This window comes from Medicago truncatula, chromosome 7 (genome assembly GCF_003473485.1).
Source record: "Medicago truncatula cultivar Jemalong A17 chromosome 7, MtrunA17r5.0-ANR, whole genome shotgun sequence".
NCBI lineage: Eukaryota > Viridiplantae > Streptophyta > Magnoliopsida > Fabales > Fabaceae > Medicago > Medicago truncatula.
Genome location: NC_053048.1, coordinates 28293574 through 28313237, shown reverse-complemented (window position 1 = coordinate 28313237; position 19664 = coordinate 28293574). Strand labels below are relative to the sequence as shown.

The 19664-nt window shown below is 31.8% G+C and overlaps 1 protein-coding gene across 1 annotated transcript; it reads left to right on the top strand.

Annotated features, from left to right (window-relative positions):
- The first annotated feature begins 13961 nt into the window (after nt 1-13961).
- Nucleotides 13962-19178, top strand: LOC11408556 (uncharacterized). The gene is made up of 8 exons (XM_039827342.1): nt 13962-14864; nt 14973-16066; nt 16504-16594; nt 16705-16862; nt 17492-17543; nt 17684-17763; nt 17852-17945; nt 18192-19178. Exons 1-8 carry the CDS (start codon nt 14447-14449, stop codon nt 18947-18949), a joined length of 2745 nt encoding a protein of 914 aa, XP_039683276.1. The 5' UTR covers nt 13962-14446; the 3' UTR covers nt 18950-19178.
- Nucleotides 19179-19664: the final 486 nt, after the last annotated feature.

Genomic DNA, 19664 nt, shown 5'->3' with positions numbered 1-19664 from the left:
TAGTATATGTATATGTTTAGTTATAAGCAAAATAAGTCATTATTGAAAGTAGGGGTGTTCAAATTATCCTTAATTAATCTATTAACATATTGTTCCATTTTTAAAAGCCTGGCACAATTTTATAAGAAAACCAAACTGATCGTCTAAGCTCAAAAATAAACAGAAAATTTCAAGTTATGGTTTGTAAATTGTAACCAAATTCATGATTAAGGATAGAGGAGCGCTAACAACATTCTCTCTAACACTAATTTTTTTTATAGAATGAAATTTATGTGAGTCTCACACATTAGAAATAGTTCTATATAAAGTGGTGGGATCCACATTTATATATTTCATCCAATAAAATGGTGAATGTTCTTTAAACTCTTGGAAAGAAAGTATTGTTACCACTCCTCTTAAGAGTATTCCGTCGGGTACAAATAGTGTAATGCCCTCAACAAAACCTTAGCAATGGGGGTGGACATGGTTCAATTCTGGAGGAAAATTGAATCAAATTGTTTTCAATATTCATAATAACCAAACTGAATCGAACAATTTGTTTTTCAAACCAAACCAAACTGTTATAATGGTTCGGTTATAAGGTTTCAAATCGAACCATAACTAACTTTTAAAAAATCAAATTTACTATTTTGAACCGAATTAATTTTTTTAGCCGAATTGTTATTATTATCACAACTGAAGAAAAAAATATATAGAAACCAAAACATTTCAAATATTAGAGTTTATTAAAAAGACAAAACCGAACCGATCTCGTTAAATCGATTTGAACCGTTAAATTGAACATAACCGAACTGCGCTGATAAATCATAAATCGAACTAAACCGAACTGATTTGTTTCAGTCCTAGAACTGTTAGTTACAGTTCAGTTTTTTGTTCGGTTCGATTCAACTTTCGTTTTTTTAAACACCAGTAATTAGCAACTAGTCACCACTTAGCAACAAAGATTAAAGGTGTGACAGTAGTGTCTTGAGGTAGGGTTTGTATCGTCCATTGTAGTCTTACTCGATTCAAACGAAAAGGATGTGGTAGTGGTTCAATTTCAACCACTAGTATTATAACCTTATCTGGGGCATAGAAATTTTAATTTGTATTGTAGCATTTAAATTTTTCAAATTGTTTCCTATTTTTAGCTATAACTATGCAAATATCACCCAATATTTTTTTTTTAAGGAAAATTATCACCAAATATATATTTCGTTAAAAATTATCATTCAATATATATTGCAAAAACCACCATCTTTTCCCTCAAAGGAAAGAAAAACCCACCATCTTTAGTGCAATAAAATGTACAATATATAATGGTTCCAAATATAAAATGCACAATTGAAATACTTTTGTATTCATATCATTTAATCAATACAAGTAATTATTCGAATTCGACTTCTATATGAACATTCACACACACCCCATTTTGAACCTCGTAGAATCTGAATTTGTTCCTTTTTTTTTCCCCTCAAAACTAAGGGAATCCAAAGTCACCAATCTACGTGGATTTGGGTCATATGACTTTTATTGTTTGCCCGTTACTCCAAGGCAAAGTAGAAAGTGACCAACTTCATAAAGCATCTAATAAAACATACTTTTTTTACCTTCTTGACAACGCTATCAAATATACAAGCACATGTATAGAAAATGGAAAACTACAGTTCAAACTAGCTTTCCAAATTAACCAATATAACCTCGTGTGTGTAATCTTTCATGTGGTAAATCATTCGTAGGTAAATTTGAGTTTGTATAAACTCCTAGAAAGGTTTAAAAGTGTACCCTTAATTACATTTTTTATTTACAAATTGAATTACAATGAAAAAAGTAGAAAAAAACATAATATTTTATAAAAATTCATTAAAATTTTAAATGTCCATATCTGCATGTATATATATATATTAGATCGACCCGACAAGATGTTACATCAACTGGCTTGATCGATAAGCCTTCAACGTTCCCACCTTGTTTACTCTCTCTCTCTCTCTCTCTCTCTCTCTCTCTCTCTCTCTCTCTCTCTCTCTCTCTCTCTCTCTCTCTCTCTCTCTCTCTCTCTCTCTCTCTCTCTCTCTCTCTCTCTCTCTCTCTCTCTCTCTCTCTCTCTCCTCTCTCTCTCTCTCTCTCTCTCTCTCTCTCTCTCTCTCTCTCTCTCTCTCTCTCTCTCTCTCTCTCTCTCTCTCTCTCTCTCTCTCTCTCTCTCTCTCTCTCTCTCTCTCTCTCTCTCTCTGTCTCCCTCCCTCCCTCCCTCCCTCCCTCCCTCCCATTGCATTGAATACCTTAAAATGAAGTTGTAAACCTATATTTATAAGTTGTGGAAATTTATCTTTGTCGGGAGAGTGAATTGTTCACTGGACGAACAAATCTTTCTTTATCAATAGGTCTCTACCAACTCAGCCACGTGGGACTTTAGACCGTCATTCCTCACTATACGAGGTATTTGCTTCGGTCGTCAATTTCCCCTTTGCATTGTTGGGTGAATGGTTTGATTTTGTTGGGTGAAGAGCTTGATCGATATACCTCTTTTAAGCTCATTGCTTGCACCTTTCATTCCCTTGTTCTCTTAACAACAAAATGTGTTGGAAAATAAAGTGAAAGTACAAGAAAGCTTACGTGGACTTGGCTTAATATTATTACACTTATTAGGGGTTTGCATGAAATTTCTTGCAAAATAAGTTAATAAGTGCCATGAATTACATAGGTAAATTAACATAAAAAATTGAAGCACATGAAAAGTATCTCTTGGAAATTGAGTCAGGCTTCTGGAATGAGATAGTTTTCCTTTTATTTTTACAATGTAACACTGAAAAAGTCTAAAATGAATATATTTGATGTAGACCTTCAATTAAAGTCAAACTTTTGGCAACTTTAGTTCTTAAACTATTTTGCTTGCAATGGAAACAAGGCATCGTAGTTGTTATAATGTATCAAAAATAGGAATAGATCTATGATGAAAAAGGTATTGGGTAATATTAGCAAGGTTCTAAACTTGTAAGTAGTGATACCAAAAAAGAAAATCACGTGCATAGATGCATTAAAGTGCTTATATCAGAGCAGTAAATGCTAAATTTTGTATGATTTAATCATTGAAATTTTGTATGTTTTTTTGATTGTTTATGTGAAGAAAAATAATGATATTTATTTTCCATTAAAAGAAAGAAATAACTAATGTTTTAGTATATTTTTCAATAACAATTTTTTTCTAAATTTATTCGTTCCCAAATTAGAGTTTTATTTTAAAGAAAAGCTACCCATTACGGTTGAAGAAGTTTTAAGTGTTATGGAGAGATGCACTTACTCTGCAGAATAAGAGTTAAGTTATTCTATATATATTTGAAGATTATTTATAGTTTTTTTTTTTTTTTACAAAATATATAGTTACTTACTAATAACTCTAATTTTGACAAATTAGAGCTTTGGATTTGAGAATGTTTGAGAAGCGATAAAATGGAGAAAGCAAAAGTTACTCCACGTGTAAATGTGTGCTCCTCACAAATCTTTATACTACAAAACTGTCTTTGCTTCAAATGGACCCCTTGTAAGTGGAAAATATGATATTGAACCCATCAGATTAGTCGGCTATTGCACCAAAAACCGAGTTAAGAAAGAAAATTAATTTGTAAAATTGAGAAGTAAGACTTTTCAATAAAGTTGATCAATTACAATCAAAACTAAAGCTAAAAAAATTATCTTTCATTTTTACATCTCTAATATGTATCGACATAAATATAAAATCAATTTTTAATATGTTTATTTTGTAGCCATGTTATTGGTGCAAAAATTTAATAGTTTAATTTACATATTAATCTTTGTCGAAAAATTTGACTTACTATTTTGAGAGAGATATCCCTTTCAATCATATTCACAAATCCATTGAAAAATTACAAATTTTAACTATTACTAGGATTAGTTACAAATACTAGTATTAGTTCCTTAAAAAAAAACTAATACTAGTATTTGTAAGAAAGAAATACTCAATTTGTTGTATATATAGAAGAATATTTTAAACTAAAATACCATATCCTCATATGACTATAGTATATATAGGATCAAGTGCATCTTATAAAATTCTTTTAACTACCACTTTTTTGTGTACACTGAAAACAAAGAGAACCATTACATCACCAAAAAGTAAAGCCAAAGAAGCCAAGAGAAATCATTAAACAAGTGTTGATTTTGATTTGATGGTTTTATTCCTATGTAAGATATCTATAAACAACTGTAACAATATCCCTATAACTCTCTTTTCTCACCTATTCTTCCTTTAGCTTCTTCATGCATCACTTCTCAAACATGTCATCAAATCTAGAGCTATTTCTTATCAAAAGTGATAAAGAAGATTTGACCAATTTTGATATTGTCAAGATCAATGATCAAAACCTTGAAGGTAGTTCCAACTCACAATGCAAAAAAGAAGAAAATAGTGATAAATATGAGATAGAAAAAGAAGAATGCTCAAGAACTTCATCGTCGTCGCCATCAGCATCAGAAGCAGAAGAGAAGCTCAAAGAGAAAGATGAAGAAGATGGTTTCAGAACTTCATCACTGTCGTTGTCGTTATCAGAAGCAGAAGAGAAGCTCAAAGAGAAAGATGATGAAGAAGATGGTTTTAGAACTCCAACATCTTTGGACCACAAGATTTCAGTGCTCACATGTCCACTTGCACCAAAGAAAATGAAACAGTCACTGAAAAGGAGAGCAGAACCTTACAATGATCAGTACTTCAGCTGCAGACAATTACCACTTGATCTGTCAAAAGAAGTTGAATTATTATTATTCCCAACTAAGCATATTCCATTATCTGATTCATATAGCGCCAAGAAAATTCGAAGAGATAATAAGGGACTGAAATGATGCAACTTTTCAGCATAAAATGTTTTGTATCAGAGTTTCTGTGTGTAATTGTACGGCATATACATCTTAAAGAGGTGCAGGTGCAATTAACTTCTTCCAAATTTTGGTTAGTAAATATATATTGTCTTTCTTTTCTTTTGGTTAATTATATGTGTTAATAACATTTTATTATTTTTTCATTAACAAGATTTTAATTTTAAAAGTGCAAATTACTCCCTATCTCACAATAGACGTATTATTTTTACAATATTAATACAACATTTATTACTTTTTTCCACTAACATCCTCTTATTATTGCATTTCAATCACCTATAACTATTTTACTAACAATAGTTAACAAAAATGTTTAAGTAAATGATACATATTTTGTAATTAAAATCAACAATCATTTTCTTAATAACCGTATAAAACTCAAATAGAACATATGAGACGGATGAAGTATTAATTACTCCATCTCTAAATATATGACGTGAAATAGAAAAGTTGACTGTGATATTAAATTTGTTAATTTGACCCAAAAAAAATTGTTAACAATTAATATTGCATTTACAAATTTATCCTTAAACTTTTAAGGGGGAGAATTAGTTAATGTATAGGTTAAAATATTTATTATAAATTGCAAAAATGATATAATATAATGAGAGGTATGTCGATAAATGAATGATTAATGCAACTAAAAATTTAAAAAGCATTCGTACAAAAAGGGACAAAAACAAACTCAAGAGAGTCTTGTATATTTGGGACGGGGTATTAACTTCTAATCAATATTTTTGGCATATATAGATTATAAAAGTACATAATTAATTCCTTTAAAAAAATTGTAAATAAATATTAGAATCATAAAATTTAAAACTAGTGTTATGGGTTCAAATATATAAAACAATATTAGGATCCAAAATTATAAAATCATTAGTTTTATGGAGTTTTTAAATCTCATGGAAAATGAATTATATCTCAGGAGTCCCAGTTGTGTGTTGGTGGTTACGGAGTGTTAGAATCATTTAACTTTAAAAATTGTACTTTTTTTGGAACAATTTGGCAACTTGTTCGTAATTGGCTAGGAGTTCATTCAGTGGATCCATCTATTCTTGCGGATCATATTTTACAGCTTGGCAGCCATCAGGTTATGCAAAATCAAGGAGCTCTTTCATGTTTTTGATCTGGTTTGCTAGTTCTTGAGTGATTTAGAAGGAAAGAAATGACATGATTATTCGTGGCAAACAAAATTCTCCTTTTCAGCTTTTGGAGAAAATTAAACTTCTTTCCTTTTGCTGGTTTAAAGCTAAATTAGTTGTTTCTCCGTATGAATTTCATAATTGGTGTCATAGCCCTTTTTTATGCTTGGGTACTGGCTAATGTTTGTTTGTTGTTACTGAACCTTTGTTGTATTTTCTAGCTTTCTTCCCGAGGTACATCTTGTGCGGGAAGATAGTCTCCTGGTAGCAGTATATATCATTATTTTTATCTCTTCAAAAAAATAGAAAAATGATATTTATACAACCACTTTTTGACAACTTTATCTCTCATACTCACATTATACTCTTATTATCTCTCTTTCTTTTTCTCTCTCCATTGTTTTTAACCAATGAAAAAAGAGAAAAAATAAATTGTTACAAAAATTGTATCAAATAGTTGTTCAAATATCACTACTAAAAAAAATAAACCTCATGGAATGAGGATTGAGGTGTACATATATACATCTGCCCTACTATATATAGGTTATGTACGCAGTCAGATCCCTTCCTGGCCACTGCTGCAAATTAAAAAATAAATTTGTTCGTATAGTTACTAATTTAGGAAACAAAAATGTCAAATGGATCACTTTTCCTCAAAAAAAATAAAAATGGATCACTATATTAATTGCTTAACATTAGGAATTAGTTGTTAAAATTTATACCATTTCAAAGAAATGACATATTGTAGCCTAAGCAACATGTCTTTTAAAATGTTACAAAATATATGCCTCTAGAGATGTATTAGCAACATTTTTGTAAATGTAACAACCAAATGTTGTCAAAGGGTATAAATGCATAGCCGTGCATGCAGGCCTGCCTTGCCCTTAGAACCATGAACACCTTTCATGTTTTTAAATTGCGGTCGCGTTTGCGATTAGGCAGTGAATCCTTAAATCAGGAAAAATACAGTCAATGCAGTTGAAATTGCGTTTGCGATATTAGTTGTGATAGTGTTCCGCTGCGAAGACCTCAAAATCTTTTATATTGCGGACGACAATTGAAAACCAGGCCTCTCATAGCTGGGTTTTGCAGGGAAAAAAGCTTGCAACTGCTAACTAGAGGTTTTCTTTTATTTTTGTTTTTATTTTTATTTTTGAAAGGATAGAGGTTTTATATATTAATTGTCAGCTTTATTTATCCATAGTATTTTACAACCTTAAAGAAGTTTTATAATCATAAAAAATTAAAAATCTTACTAAGTAGTATTTTGATAGCAATTGTTTAACGGTGTAAAGACAAAAGTTTTCAAAAGATGAATGTCAAGTATATTATAAACGGTTATATGCGTTTTAGTAGTATATATATTTTCTAACTTTACTGCTCCGACCAGTTACTTTTGTACCAAATAAACATGTTGGTGCTATACACACACTAACTTTAGGAAGAGAATTTATTCTCATTGATTTATTCTTAACGTAAACAAACAAAATCAAGATTCATATTTGAAAGAGTTCAATATGGTTTTCATTTTTATTCTGTGTCTCTTATATGATTCTTCCCTTCCAGTTTACGCTTGAAGAAGTTGGTCTTTGGATTCCATTAAAATAAAATAAAGCATGAACCAGCTCTTAATAAGGCAATGATGACATAAAATATTATTTTCTGTAGCATGGATCGTGAACTTGATTTTTAGAGAATATATACTGGCGTTTTTTCTGCTTTATTTGTACATTTGTCTACGAGTTTTGTGTGTATGTGTTTGTGTTTGTGGTTTGGGAATATATACTGCCGTTTTTTCTGCAATATTTGTACACTTTTGTCTAGGAATAATTTGTGTATCTATGAGTGATTCGTCCATGATACGTCGTCGTGGTAAGAGTTTGAACATGTAATTTTAAATGACCAAGTTTAAGAAATATGTTGTTTAGAAATTCGGACAACTTTATAGTTATTGGTGTTTATATTTAAATTGATTCAAATCAAAACTGCAAATAAATCCAAAAAATTTGAAAACCACACAACAATATTTTATCGGATCAAATTTCCAAATTCATTGTCAAAATTGAACGAAATCATATTGATGACACTCTGTCATATCACATTTATAGAGTCTTTTTTAATTAAGATTTTAGTCTATTATTATTAGTATATTGTTTAATTTAGAGTCATTTTGAATAAACTCTTAGGTAGCCACAACTTCCAGAAATCTAAGCTTGTAAGGTTAAGCCATATTTTGTTTTTTCAATTTTCACATATATGAGTGTTCCATGCAAAGACAAAGTGCTTGGTATCTAAACTTGCAATTTTTCTTTATTTGTTGATTAATCATGTTTTGTACACACTAAGACAAAGTGCTTGGTACCTAGAGCCTTTTTGATCCTACCTGAATTTTATGTTTATATTTATCCTTTGTAAAGTCAAATTGAGCCTTTAGGATTAGACCCCTTTGTTGGGTGACAAACTATATGCCTAAAGACCTTAGGTGAATTTGACCCAATTTTGCGTTGGAGTTAAGCTATGTAGGTTGTGTGCTAAGTTTTAAGTTTGAGGTTGATGTTGGATTAAAAATGTTTCCACTTTCTAATAATGTAGGATATGCTTAACTCCATTTGTTTGTTTAAACCTACTTTTTCAAAAATTATCCTACCTTCACATAAGCCCTATTATAACCTAAAAAGACCATAAAATGTGTACTTGATGTTGACTTTGATTGACAATTTAAAAATTTTTCAAGCCTATAGTAATGTGGCAGACCTGCATGTGGACCGTGGAACCTTTTTCAAACATTTGCAAGAAGTTGTGGATAAGAATGTTAGTCAAGCAAACCAGCTCATCATAATGTCGGTTAGGAGATGAACTTTGAGTTTATCATTGGTAGGGTGAACTATTATTTTAGTGTCATTTTTCATTTAACAAGTTTGTTCCTTAAGGATAAGTAACAATTCAAGTTTGGGATTGTGATGACATTCTGTCATATCACATTTTTAGAATCTTTTTTAATCAAGTTTTTAGTCTATTATTATTAGTATAATGTTTGATTTAGAGTCACTTTGAATAAATTGTTGTTTTTTATTTATTGAGTCATGTAGTGTATTATTACTATTATTGGTCAAATAGTGTGACATATTCTTAAGGTTAAAGAGAATGTGAAACAACTAGTGTTGTACCACTTGTCTAACCTAACAAGTAATGGAGGTATGAATACAATTATGATGATATATGCATAATTAAATGAAAAATTGGGCTTTGACCAAAAGGAAAGTTGTTGACCCGAAAGCAAGTATAAAAGGAAGTTGCACAATACATGAAAGGGGTCACAGTTTTGGGAGAAGAAGGTATGGAGATTGTTTTTCCCACATCGGAGGATGCTAGAAAATTTTAGGAAAATACCAATATAACCTTATCGGCAGTTAACTGTTGATGGTTTTTAACCGACGACAGTTAACTGTCGATGAAATTCGGGCTTAAATTGTCATTTACTAGTGTTTCTTAGCATTGTTTTGAGTGTAAACAACAATCATCAAAAGGTATAGCCTTTGGTGATCATAGAGAGAAGCCATGGAAACAGGAAAGCAACAAGAACACCAATTGAAAGAAAATTGAGGAGCACTGCCGGTAACGGCGACATTTTATCGGTTTATTTTCTTCTCTATGTTGTTTGCTTATTTGATCATGTCTATCTAGTTTTCTTTGTTGGGTCTTAGATGATTTTAATTTGAGTTGTTTGAATCATCAGATTGTATAAATTCTTTTCAATGCAATAATCTTAACTTTATTCATAATTATTTGTTCTTAATGCTTTTTGTATACTAATCCTATATAAAATGATTTCAGATATCAATTGACTATTGACACTAGCTTTTGAATTGGATCTAATAATTCTGTTTAATCTAGCAGGTCAGTCTATGAATACATGATTGTTAGGTTATGATATAGAAACCAACATTCATCAAACCTTCAACGGTTAAGGAATCACCTAAGGGATTAGGGTGTTGTAGTTTTAGAAAAGAGTTGTATTTCAAGGGATTGATTAGAACTATTTTGTCAATTTGTCATGGAATTAGGAGAATAATTGTAGAAACTAGGTGCAATTTGCCAAATAGCAAAAAATTAATTGATTCGAAGACCTAATTACTTTTTTTTTTGAAAACTCGATATCCGATCCAAGAATCGACTAATCCGAGGGGACCAATCCCACCGCCCACTTGCGGGGGCCCCGTTTAAAGCCAGAGCAAGCTCTGTATGGACTTAGCCCACCGAAATTGGCACCAGAGGGAATCGAACCTGAGATCTCTGGAGGAGCAAACTCCAAGATCCCAAGCCAACCACTAGGTCAACCCTAAATGGATTAAGACCTAATTACTTTAATTTCTGATTGTCCAAAACAATTTTATTTTATTCAAATTCAAATTAGAGCCATCAAAAAGACCCAAAATTAAAAAGACCCAAATTTCTGCCAAGACTATAAACAAGAGCCATCAAAAAGACCCAAATTCCAACGCCCTTTAACTAGAACGCTACTAAGTTCCTTATTTGAGATTTTTTTTCCACCCTCCAAAATATCAATTTTGTCCCGTTGGAATTATATTATCTGAATCCTTCTTAAAAAATTTTGAATTATATAATTTGAATTCTATCAAAACTCAGACAACAAATTATAATTGATACGGAAGTCACTGTTGACCATAATATCATAACTCACTTCCAATGGATTAGTAAGAAAGAAAAGAGAAAGATGAAGACAAGGGTATTTACAACTACACATCAAGCTATACTCTTATTGGAGTCAAAGAAAAGGTTTAAAATGACCCAACTTACTAAAATTGAATTAAACACACACACAAACCGTTCAAATTTTTCCTATAACACCACAATGCACATTTTAAACTGGTTCAGATTATATAATTCGAACGGATGCCCATATTGGTTCAGATTATATAATTCAAAATGTGCCCAAACTATGTTAAAACTTGTGATTTAGGGGGTTTGACACGTTTTAGATTATATAATCCAAATCGTGTTAGGAATACATAATATTAAAAAGATTGCAGTAAATATAATCAAAATCTACACAACATCCATTAAACATAACAATTTCAATAACATAATTCAACAAAGTAAAACAACATAATCAAACACAAACAATATCACATATCAACCAGATTAAATCCTCGTTGAGTCTATCCATGCCAGCTCTGATTTCTTTGTGGGTCCCAAGTGGGATGTCCCAAATCAACTTGTATGTTGGATCGGTCTAGATCTGTGATTGTTCAATTCAATTTTCACTTTTTCTCGCCCCATCATTTTGTGCTCCCAAATTCTTTTGAAGATGCACTACACGAATGACAAGTCTTCTCCCTTCTTCCACATTAATTTTCTTTTACTACATATTTAGTTTTAGTTGCCAATATTTTTTACTAGATAGTGTTATGTTAACATAAATGTATTATGAAAATATATTCAATTAATAAAATGTGATGAATTATTAAATTTTCTTGTCAATTTTAAAATGTCATTTACAATTAAGTCATTTTAATAAATTGAATTGAATTTGAACAAAACTAAGTAAACACAGTTTAGATTTTATAGTCAGAAAAACGATAAATACACTTCAAATTATATAATATGAATGAGAGTAATATAAGAAATTCGGAGTGTGCATTAGAAGTTAGTAGGGTGGAAAAAGAAACTAACCCTTACTTATGATCCCAAATTGAAATATTTTTTGGCCCGAAGCCCCCTTCTTTTTTCTTTGTTTCTTTTTTTTTCTGTAGAAATATGTTATTATTGTTATGTGGGTCAAAGAAGGGGTTCAAGCCCCCATTTTTTTTCGAAAATAATTATTTTCAAAAATTGTTTTCATTTTTGGGAAATTTGGATTTAGAGGACTTATGTAAAAAGGTTTTTTTAAGCTTTGGTGGTGTTTATGCCATAACATGTGCGTTATGGTCTAAATTTACAGGCTTAAAAAAATTGACAGTCTACCTTACATCCAAACCATATTAAAGGTAAAAATTGAACACCCAATCCCGTCTTCAATGGGGACGGATCTTCCGCCCCCGCCCCCGCCCCCGCCCACCCGTGAAAACTCTATTATTTATAAAATATTTAAAAGATGCATATTATAATAAACATGTTTCTAAAGAGTAATAATATATTAAAATATGTTTGTGCTTATGATTATAAAATTTAATAAATTAAATTTTAAAAAACGGGTGCCGGGCGGGTATAAGTATCCCCCCTCCCCCGTACTAAAAAATCCAAATTTTCCCCACACCCGCACTTAGTTAAATCGGCTTTTTCTCGTTATATTCGGGGTCGAGGCGGCCGTGACTGGACATGGGCGGATTTTGTTGCCATGTCTAATACAACTTGAGGGAGGGTCGTAGATAGATGTAGTTTTCTACTTGTTAGTTATTTAATGTTTTAGTTAAAAGTTATCTAACAAGTGTCTTAAAGATATTGTATACGGAATTTTTAAGAGAAATCATGTTTTGAAAATTCAATACAAATATTTATCATAGTCATAAATATATTATTTTCTATAACAAAATCACTTCTTTTGACTCCTTAAACAATGACATTTCTCTATTTTTATTTTATTATCTATGATTTATTTAATCCTTCAAATAAGAGCTCTTAGGCTCAATCTTGTATGTACAAACCCTTCATTCTCAATAAGAGGTAATTTAGGTTGCATTACTTGAAGATTAGAGTTTTTACAACCAATAACAAATTATCAATCTAAATAAATTGTACACTGATTGATTCAATTCAGTTGTGTGAGGAGTCCACTAGCAAAATGTTGTTGTTAAAAGAAAACACCAACACGTTCTTAATGTAGTTAGGTACTTACTATTATAGTCTCACATTATTTCCCATTTCATTTTGGGTCAATGTTATTGCATAGGCTGTACACCTATTTTTCCTTTTATAATACTAAATAAATTACCTTCATATTCTGAATAGGGTTAAATATGTTTTTAGTTCTTATAAATATACAAACTTTTCGTTTTAGTCCCTCTAAAATTTTCCTTCAACTTTTAATCCCCCAAAAATTTTCCATCTTCATTTTTTGTCTCTCTTTTAAAGTAAACTCATATGTAGAATTTATATTTTTGAATAAAATTTTGCAGGAAAAATCAAAATATTATAATAATCTCTCCCAAAAATAATTAGAATTTTTTAACAAAACATGAATTTAATATGAATTTTTATATTTTTATGGTTAAAAATTCATATTAAATTTTTTTGGGAAATTTTTTTACAATATTCTACACATTTCTGCATAATTTCATTAAAAAAAAAATACTAAAATTAACTTAAAAATAGGGATCAAAAATAGTGATTGAAAATTTTATAGGACTAAAAGTTGAAGAAAAATTTTAGAGGGACTAAAACAAAAAGTTGCTATATTTATAAGGATTAAAAACATATTTAACCCTTCTGAATATAAACACAATTCATCAATATGTGGTTAAAACCTTAAACATGTGGTCAAGAACACTTTGGTATTTGAATCTTGCCTACGAAGAAAACATAATTAAAGGAGAGAATCGATCTTATATGTCCAATGAAGATTAATCATAATCTATGAAGCATGAACACTCTTAAGATTAGACTTGTCTCGATGTCGCACATGTGTCGTGTTTGACACCGACATGACACTAACACATGATTACACTGTTTTATGTGATTTTTAAAAATTATTTGTGGTGTCGGCATGTCAATATCCGTGTCATATCTGATGTTGGTGTTAGTAGATCAAAGTTAAACAACATTCTATATATGTCCCATCTATAACATCGTTACAAAAAAAAAAAAAAAAACTAGTAAAAGTCTAGATAAGGGAGAAAAGACAAATTAAGAAATAGTTTAAAAAGGAGGGAAGGACTTCTAAACAAAGATTAAAACTAAAGTTGACCACTCATTTTCTAAGTATAATATTCACAAACGTGTCAACAAGTTATCACCGAAAGTACATTTCACATGCAAAAAAACATAACATAATACCAACAACATGGAAACATAACAACAAAAATTAGAGTCAAACGTTAAGTGCACAAGCACTTTCTCTACATAACAAGCAAAATCTTGTCTATAATGACAAAAATACCCTCATCTTTATAATCAGTATATAGAAGACGTAAATAGAAACAAGTTGACCGTTTCTTTGCCTCCAAAAAAATCCATAACTGTAACCGACCTCTCCTTCTTCCCTCAATTTCCTCTCTTCCACTTCTCTACCAAAACACAACACAAACAAAAAAAAAATCACAAAAAAAAGAAAACATTATGACAAATATGATAAAATAATAAAAATTATTATTATTAGTTTGTTTAGCAAACAATAATAATAATAAAATTCAAACGTTTTCCATTACATTTCATATTTGTCATAGCGTTTTCCATTCCATTTCCAAAACCTCCTGCCGCCGATGGCCACCATGGAACGCAGAAAAACGCTGACCATGAATTGGGACGGCCTCGGCGACGACGAGGACGACTTACATTTCTTTGAAACATATAACCGTCTCTCCACCGCCGTCCCCGATGACTTAGCTTCTTCTTCTGATGAAGATGATGATTATGAAGATAGCCGGTTATCCTTTGCCTCTGCAGTCTCCTCCTTTCACCCTTCCAAACACCGGAAGCCGGAGCTTCCCCCGGCTACCGGCATTGCTCCAAACTATGATATATGGATGGCTGCTCCGGGATCTATCACAGAAAGAAGACGAAGATTGCTTGGAAGTATGGGATTGGATGAAAATAAAGAGAATCTTAAAGCTACTAGCATTGTTATTAGCCGCGCCATCACGAAAAAATTCGAGAACAAAAACAACAATCAAGAAACTCATCTTTGGTCAAATTCTGTTAAAGATAATTCATCTTCTTCTTCTTCTTCTTCTTCTTCTTCTTCTTTGGTTTCTGCAAATATTACAACTTCATCTGGTTCCCCTCAACAAAAATCAGATCATTCGCATTCTTCATATGTCCTAGTTCGATCGAGATCTGAAGGTGACATCGATTCGTTCACTACAAAATTAAGAAAGGAGGAGATCATAGGAAAAATTTCGAAGCAAAGGTTAACAAGAACTAATACTGATATAGGCATGGCGAGCACATGTGCTCGTCATGCAGATATAAATAGAATTATTGTGAGGGATTCTGGAGATTCCTCTGTTAGGCATTTACCATCGGCGTCACCGATGGTAACATCCAGCTCAGGACTTGGAGCGTTCTTTTTAATCAAAAATCTAGATACTGGAAAAGAGTTTATTGTAAAGGAATACGGTGAAAACGGGACGTGGAATCGGTTAAGCGATTTAGAAACAGGTAAACAGTTAACAATGGAAGAATTTGAAAACACCATTGGACATAATCAGTTTATAAATGATCTAATGAGACGACGTAATTACGGAAGAAACAATGGATATGGTAAGAAGCTAGGTTCAGATTCTTATATATCAAGAAGTTTAAGGTTAAGTAAAAGAAGAGGTGCTTCATTGTTGAAGAATATTAAAGGTGTAGCAAGTGGAATTGTTGGTGAACGTGAAAGAGAAGTTGTTGTACCACAAGTTGTTGATCAAAATAAAACTCAAGGGAAGAATAAATGGGTTAAGGTTAGGCAAAGTGGGAAATCACAAAAAGAGCTTTCAGCTTTGCATTTATGTCAAGAATTTCAAGCACATGAAGGGTGTATTTGGACTATGAAGTTTAGTTTGGATGGAAGGTTTTTGGCTACTGCTGGTGAGGATAAAGTGATACATATTTGGGAAGTTCAAGAATGTGAGGTTATGAGTATGAGAGGTGAGGAAGGGAATCTTACTCCTATTCATCCTTCTTTGCTTTCTTCAATGGAAAGAGAAAAAAATGTTGATACTCATAGTTTGGTTAAGAAGAAAGGGAAATTTGGAAGTAAAAGAGGAGGAGGGTCAGCAGCTATTCCTGAATATGTTCATGTGCCTGAAAATGTTTTTACTTTCTCTGAGAAACCTTATTGTTCTTTTCATGGTCATTTGGATGAAGTTTTGGATTTGTCTTGGTCTAGATCTCAGGTATGGTTTTAGTAGACGAATGTTTTTACTTTTGTTTTGATAATAACATGGTTTTAGATTACATTCCCAATTGTTGAGATTGTGATTTGATTGTGAAGTGTGAACTAAGTTTTCACTTAAGGTCAAACATGTGGCAAAATCTCTATGCAACTTGACACCTTACATCAAAGTTCTGTATTGTGTGGGACACGTCTACCATGACACTGATGCATATAGTTACATTTAAATATTTTATTTTAACAAATGATTATCAGTATTGATGTGTATCGTGTCATCTATAGTGTTCAGTGTTTGTGTCAGTATTTCATTGTGAAAATGTGGACAATTGCTTCAAATATAATTGATGTGATGTGATCATAGTTAGTATTTATTGTAGAGATAACAAAAATATTTTTGTCATTGTAAATAAAATGTTAAAATTTTGTTTTTCATTGCAGCTACTTCTTTCATCTTCAATGGACAAGACAGTGAGATTATGGGACTTGGAAACAAAAACATGCTTGAAATTCTTTGCACATAATGATTATGGTAATAATATGTTTGGACATTTTCCATTTTGCAATGTTGTCTTTTCTTTTTGGTATATCTTGTTGGAAATATGTTGTTGGAAATGAATTTTATTTTATTGGATATGGCAGTAACCTGTGTTCAATTCAACCCTATGGATGAAGATTATTTCATTAGTGGTTCCCTTGATGCTAAGGTCAGAATGTGGAACATCTCTGCTCGTCTTGTTGTGGATTGGACTGATATTCATGAAATGGTTACAGCTGTATCTTACACCCCAGATGGTCAAGTATGCATTTTTTTTCCTCTCTTTATGTTTTAAAAAGTATCAATTCTTCTATTTGGGTAATATCATTTTGGTATTTAAATGTGTGAGGAGCTGTCAGAATAATATATATTGTTCTTGAATATGTCAAAATTACAAAATCATACCTAAATAATTCAAACACGGACACTGACACGCCGACACCGTTAGTAATTTGAGAAAATCACATAATCCATTGTAATTGTATGTGTCAGTGTTGTGTCCGTGTATAATACGACACCGAGACACGCAGGGCCGGTCCTAAGATTTTTGGTGCCTGAGGCGAAAGAAAAAAATTGTACCCTTTTAATTATTCTAATATTTTTCGTCTTTTATTTTTTGTTGCACAAGATTCATTTATAATCAAAGTTCTCTAAAAAGTATTTTCAATAGCATTAATCAAAACAAGTTAAAAAGAAATATATCTATTTTGTAGTGACTATGAAGTAAAAATAATAATTTTTATGCCCCTAAAGAAATGGTGCCCTGGGCTGCAGCCCCTCGCGCCCTCCCTCAGGGCCACCCCTGGGGACACGTCTAATCCAAGGAGTATCCGTGTTTCAGAAATTCTGACAAAGTTTAATGATTTATGTTTGTTTTGTTCATTGTTGTAGGGTGTTCTAGTTGGTACGCAAAAAGGGAATTGTCGTACTTATGGCATAGAAGGTATTGGTTACTCTACTTGTATGCTATTCATATTTATATTATATATATATGATCATAAATCAATTTAGAATACTACAAATTATTTTACTCATAAATTTTATATTCTATGTTTTTAACCCTCATTTCTATATGGTTACCAGATTATAAATTAACTCAGACAAGCACAATTGAACTTCGAAACAAGAAGAAATCTCAGCTAAAAAAAGTTACTGGATTTCAGGTAAATTATTATAGTTTATATGAATTTTTTACTATCCAATATTGCTTTATGTCAAGAATGCATATTAACTTGTTTTGCATCTTCTCAGTTTGCTCCATGTAATCCAGCAGAAGTGCTTGTTACTTCAGCTGATTCCAGGATAAGAATTGTGGATGGTACAGAAATTGTTCATAAATTTAAAGGTAATTGAATTAGAGAATCCCTTATACTTGCTTTAATCATATTGTAAAATCTAATTTCTGCTATATGATAAATAGCTTAGTTGTTGCATTGTTAGTTAATAAAATCTATGTAGCACCGACAATTCTGATAGAACTGTATCTGGATATCGCACGACAAATATATATGTCATTGTATTCAATTGATTTTATTTCAAACTATTATTTGTCTCGACATGTCAGTTAAATGTATGTGTCCGGTAAAACCAGGATTTCGAAATGCAAACAGCCAAATGGCAGCGTCATTTAGTCCAAATGGAAGATTTATAATAAGTGCAAGTGAAGATTCACAAGTATATGTATGGAAGCATGAAGAACATAGAAATTCAAACACAGGAAAATCTAGAACAGTACTTACTACTCAATCTCATGAACACTTTCCATGCAAAGATGTTTCAGTAGCAATACCTTGGCCATTTATGATCAAAGGTGATCCACCAGAAGTTCCGGTTCCTCAATCCAAAAAGAACTCGAAACGAATGCTTCCACCTCTTCCAAAGAAAGGCAATAATAATAATCATGCAACAGAAGGTGCATCAAGTTCTCCAGAGCACGACCCTGCATCGCTTTCGCGAAGCGAATCAGGAATAGGCGATTCGTTTGAGAATAGTAAGAGAATGTTACCACCTCTTCCAAAGAAAACCAACAACCAAGTAACAGAAAGTGAAGTAGAAGAAGATCATGGAGCTATTTCGAGGACGAATTCAGGGTTTGGCGATTCGTTTTCTTCGGATTCTGCATCGATTAGATACGGCGATGCTCTTTCGATGTCTAACGCAGCTACTCCATCAGGTTCATCTTGGTCTTCTAATTATTCAGCATATGATGGCTCCTCAGCAGTTCATCCTTCAGCATGGGGTTTGGTAATAGTAACAGCGGGATTTGGAGGTGAAATAAGATGTTATCAGAATTTTGGATTGCCAAGAAGGATGGGTAGGCAAGCTCATCTTTTTGGAAGCCCTGCTTAACATTTTGTAAAATTAAAATTAGTAACTTTTTCCATATGAAAGAGCAAGAAATGGCACAGGTTAAATGTAAATTGAGTTTTTCTTATTAGATTGGCATATCATGTGTGGCAATTTTGATGATATGTATGCTTTTGGTTAGTAAGCTACATAAACATTATAGACAAGATACAAGAAATGTAAATGAAATTCAAAGTGAACAATCAAAGGGAAAGCACGTGTCCGACACCGACACATATTATTAGACTGAGTTATGTGATTTTTTTAAATTATTAGTCGTGTCGGCGTGTTAGTGTCTATGTCGTGTCTGGTGTCCATGTCCGTCTTCGTGCTTCATAGTTGGCAACATATATCAATAGAGACATTAGGATAATTTCTTATTGTGCTTCTCATGATCAACCGGTTACCAGTCATCAATCTATTTCAGCACCTGAATCATAGCTAGTTAGATTACTTCTAGTTAGTTAAAAGTAATCGGTAACTTATTGAGCAAGTCATTTAGTTCTTTACTCTTTGTATTTGTATATATATTATATAGTGAGCTTGTAACTAACTTGATCTTCATATCATTCACTCAATCCATGAGGTTTACCTTCTAATTACTCTCTGATTTTGGTCTCATAATATGGTCTCAATCTACGAGTCCATTATGTGAAAATCACCGTTAAATAGAAGCATCGGACAAGGAGTTAAATATTTTTCTAGATTGTACAAATAT

Excerpts from the sequence above, each read along its gene's own strand:
- LOC11408556 (XM_039827342.1), top strand. The coding sequence starts at position 14,447 with ATGGCCACCATGGAACGCAGAAAAACGCTGACCATGAATTGGGACGGC. Across the intron at positions 14,865-14,972 it reads AAACAACAATCAAGAAACTC|AAAAATCAGATCATTCGCAT; the intron begins ATCTTTGGTCAA and ends GTTCCCCTCAAC. Across the intron at positions 17,764-17,851 it reads AAAAAGTTACTGGATTTCAG|TTTGCTCCATGTAATCCAGC; the intron begins GTAAATTATTAT and ends GCATCTTCTCAG.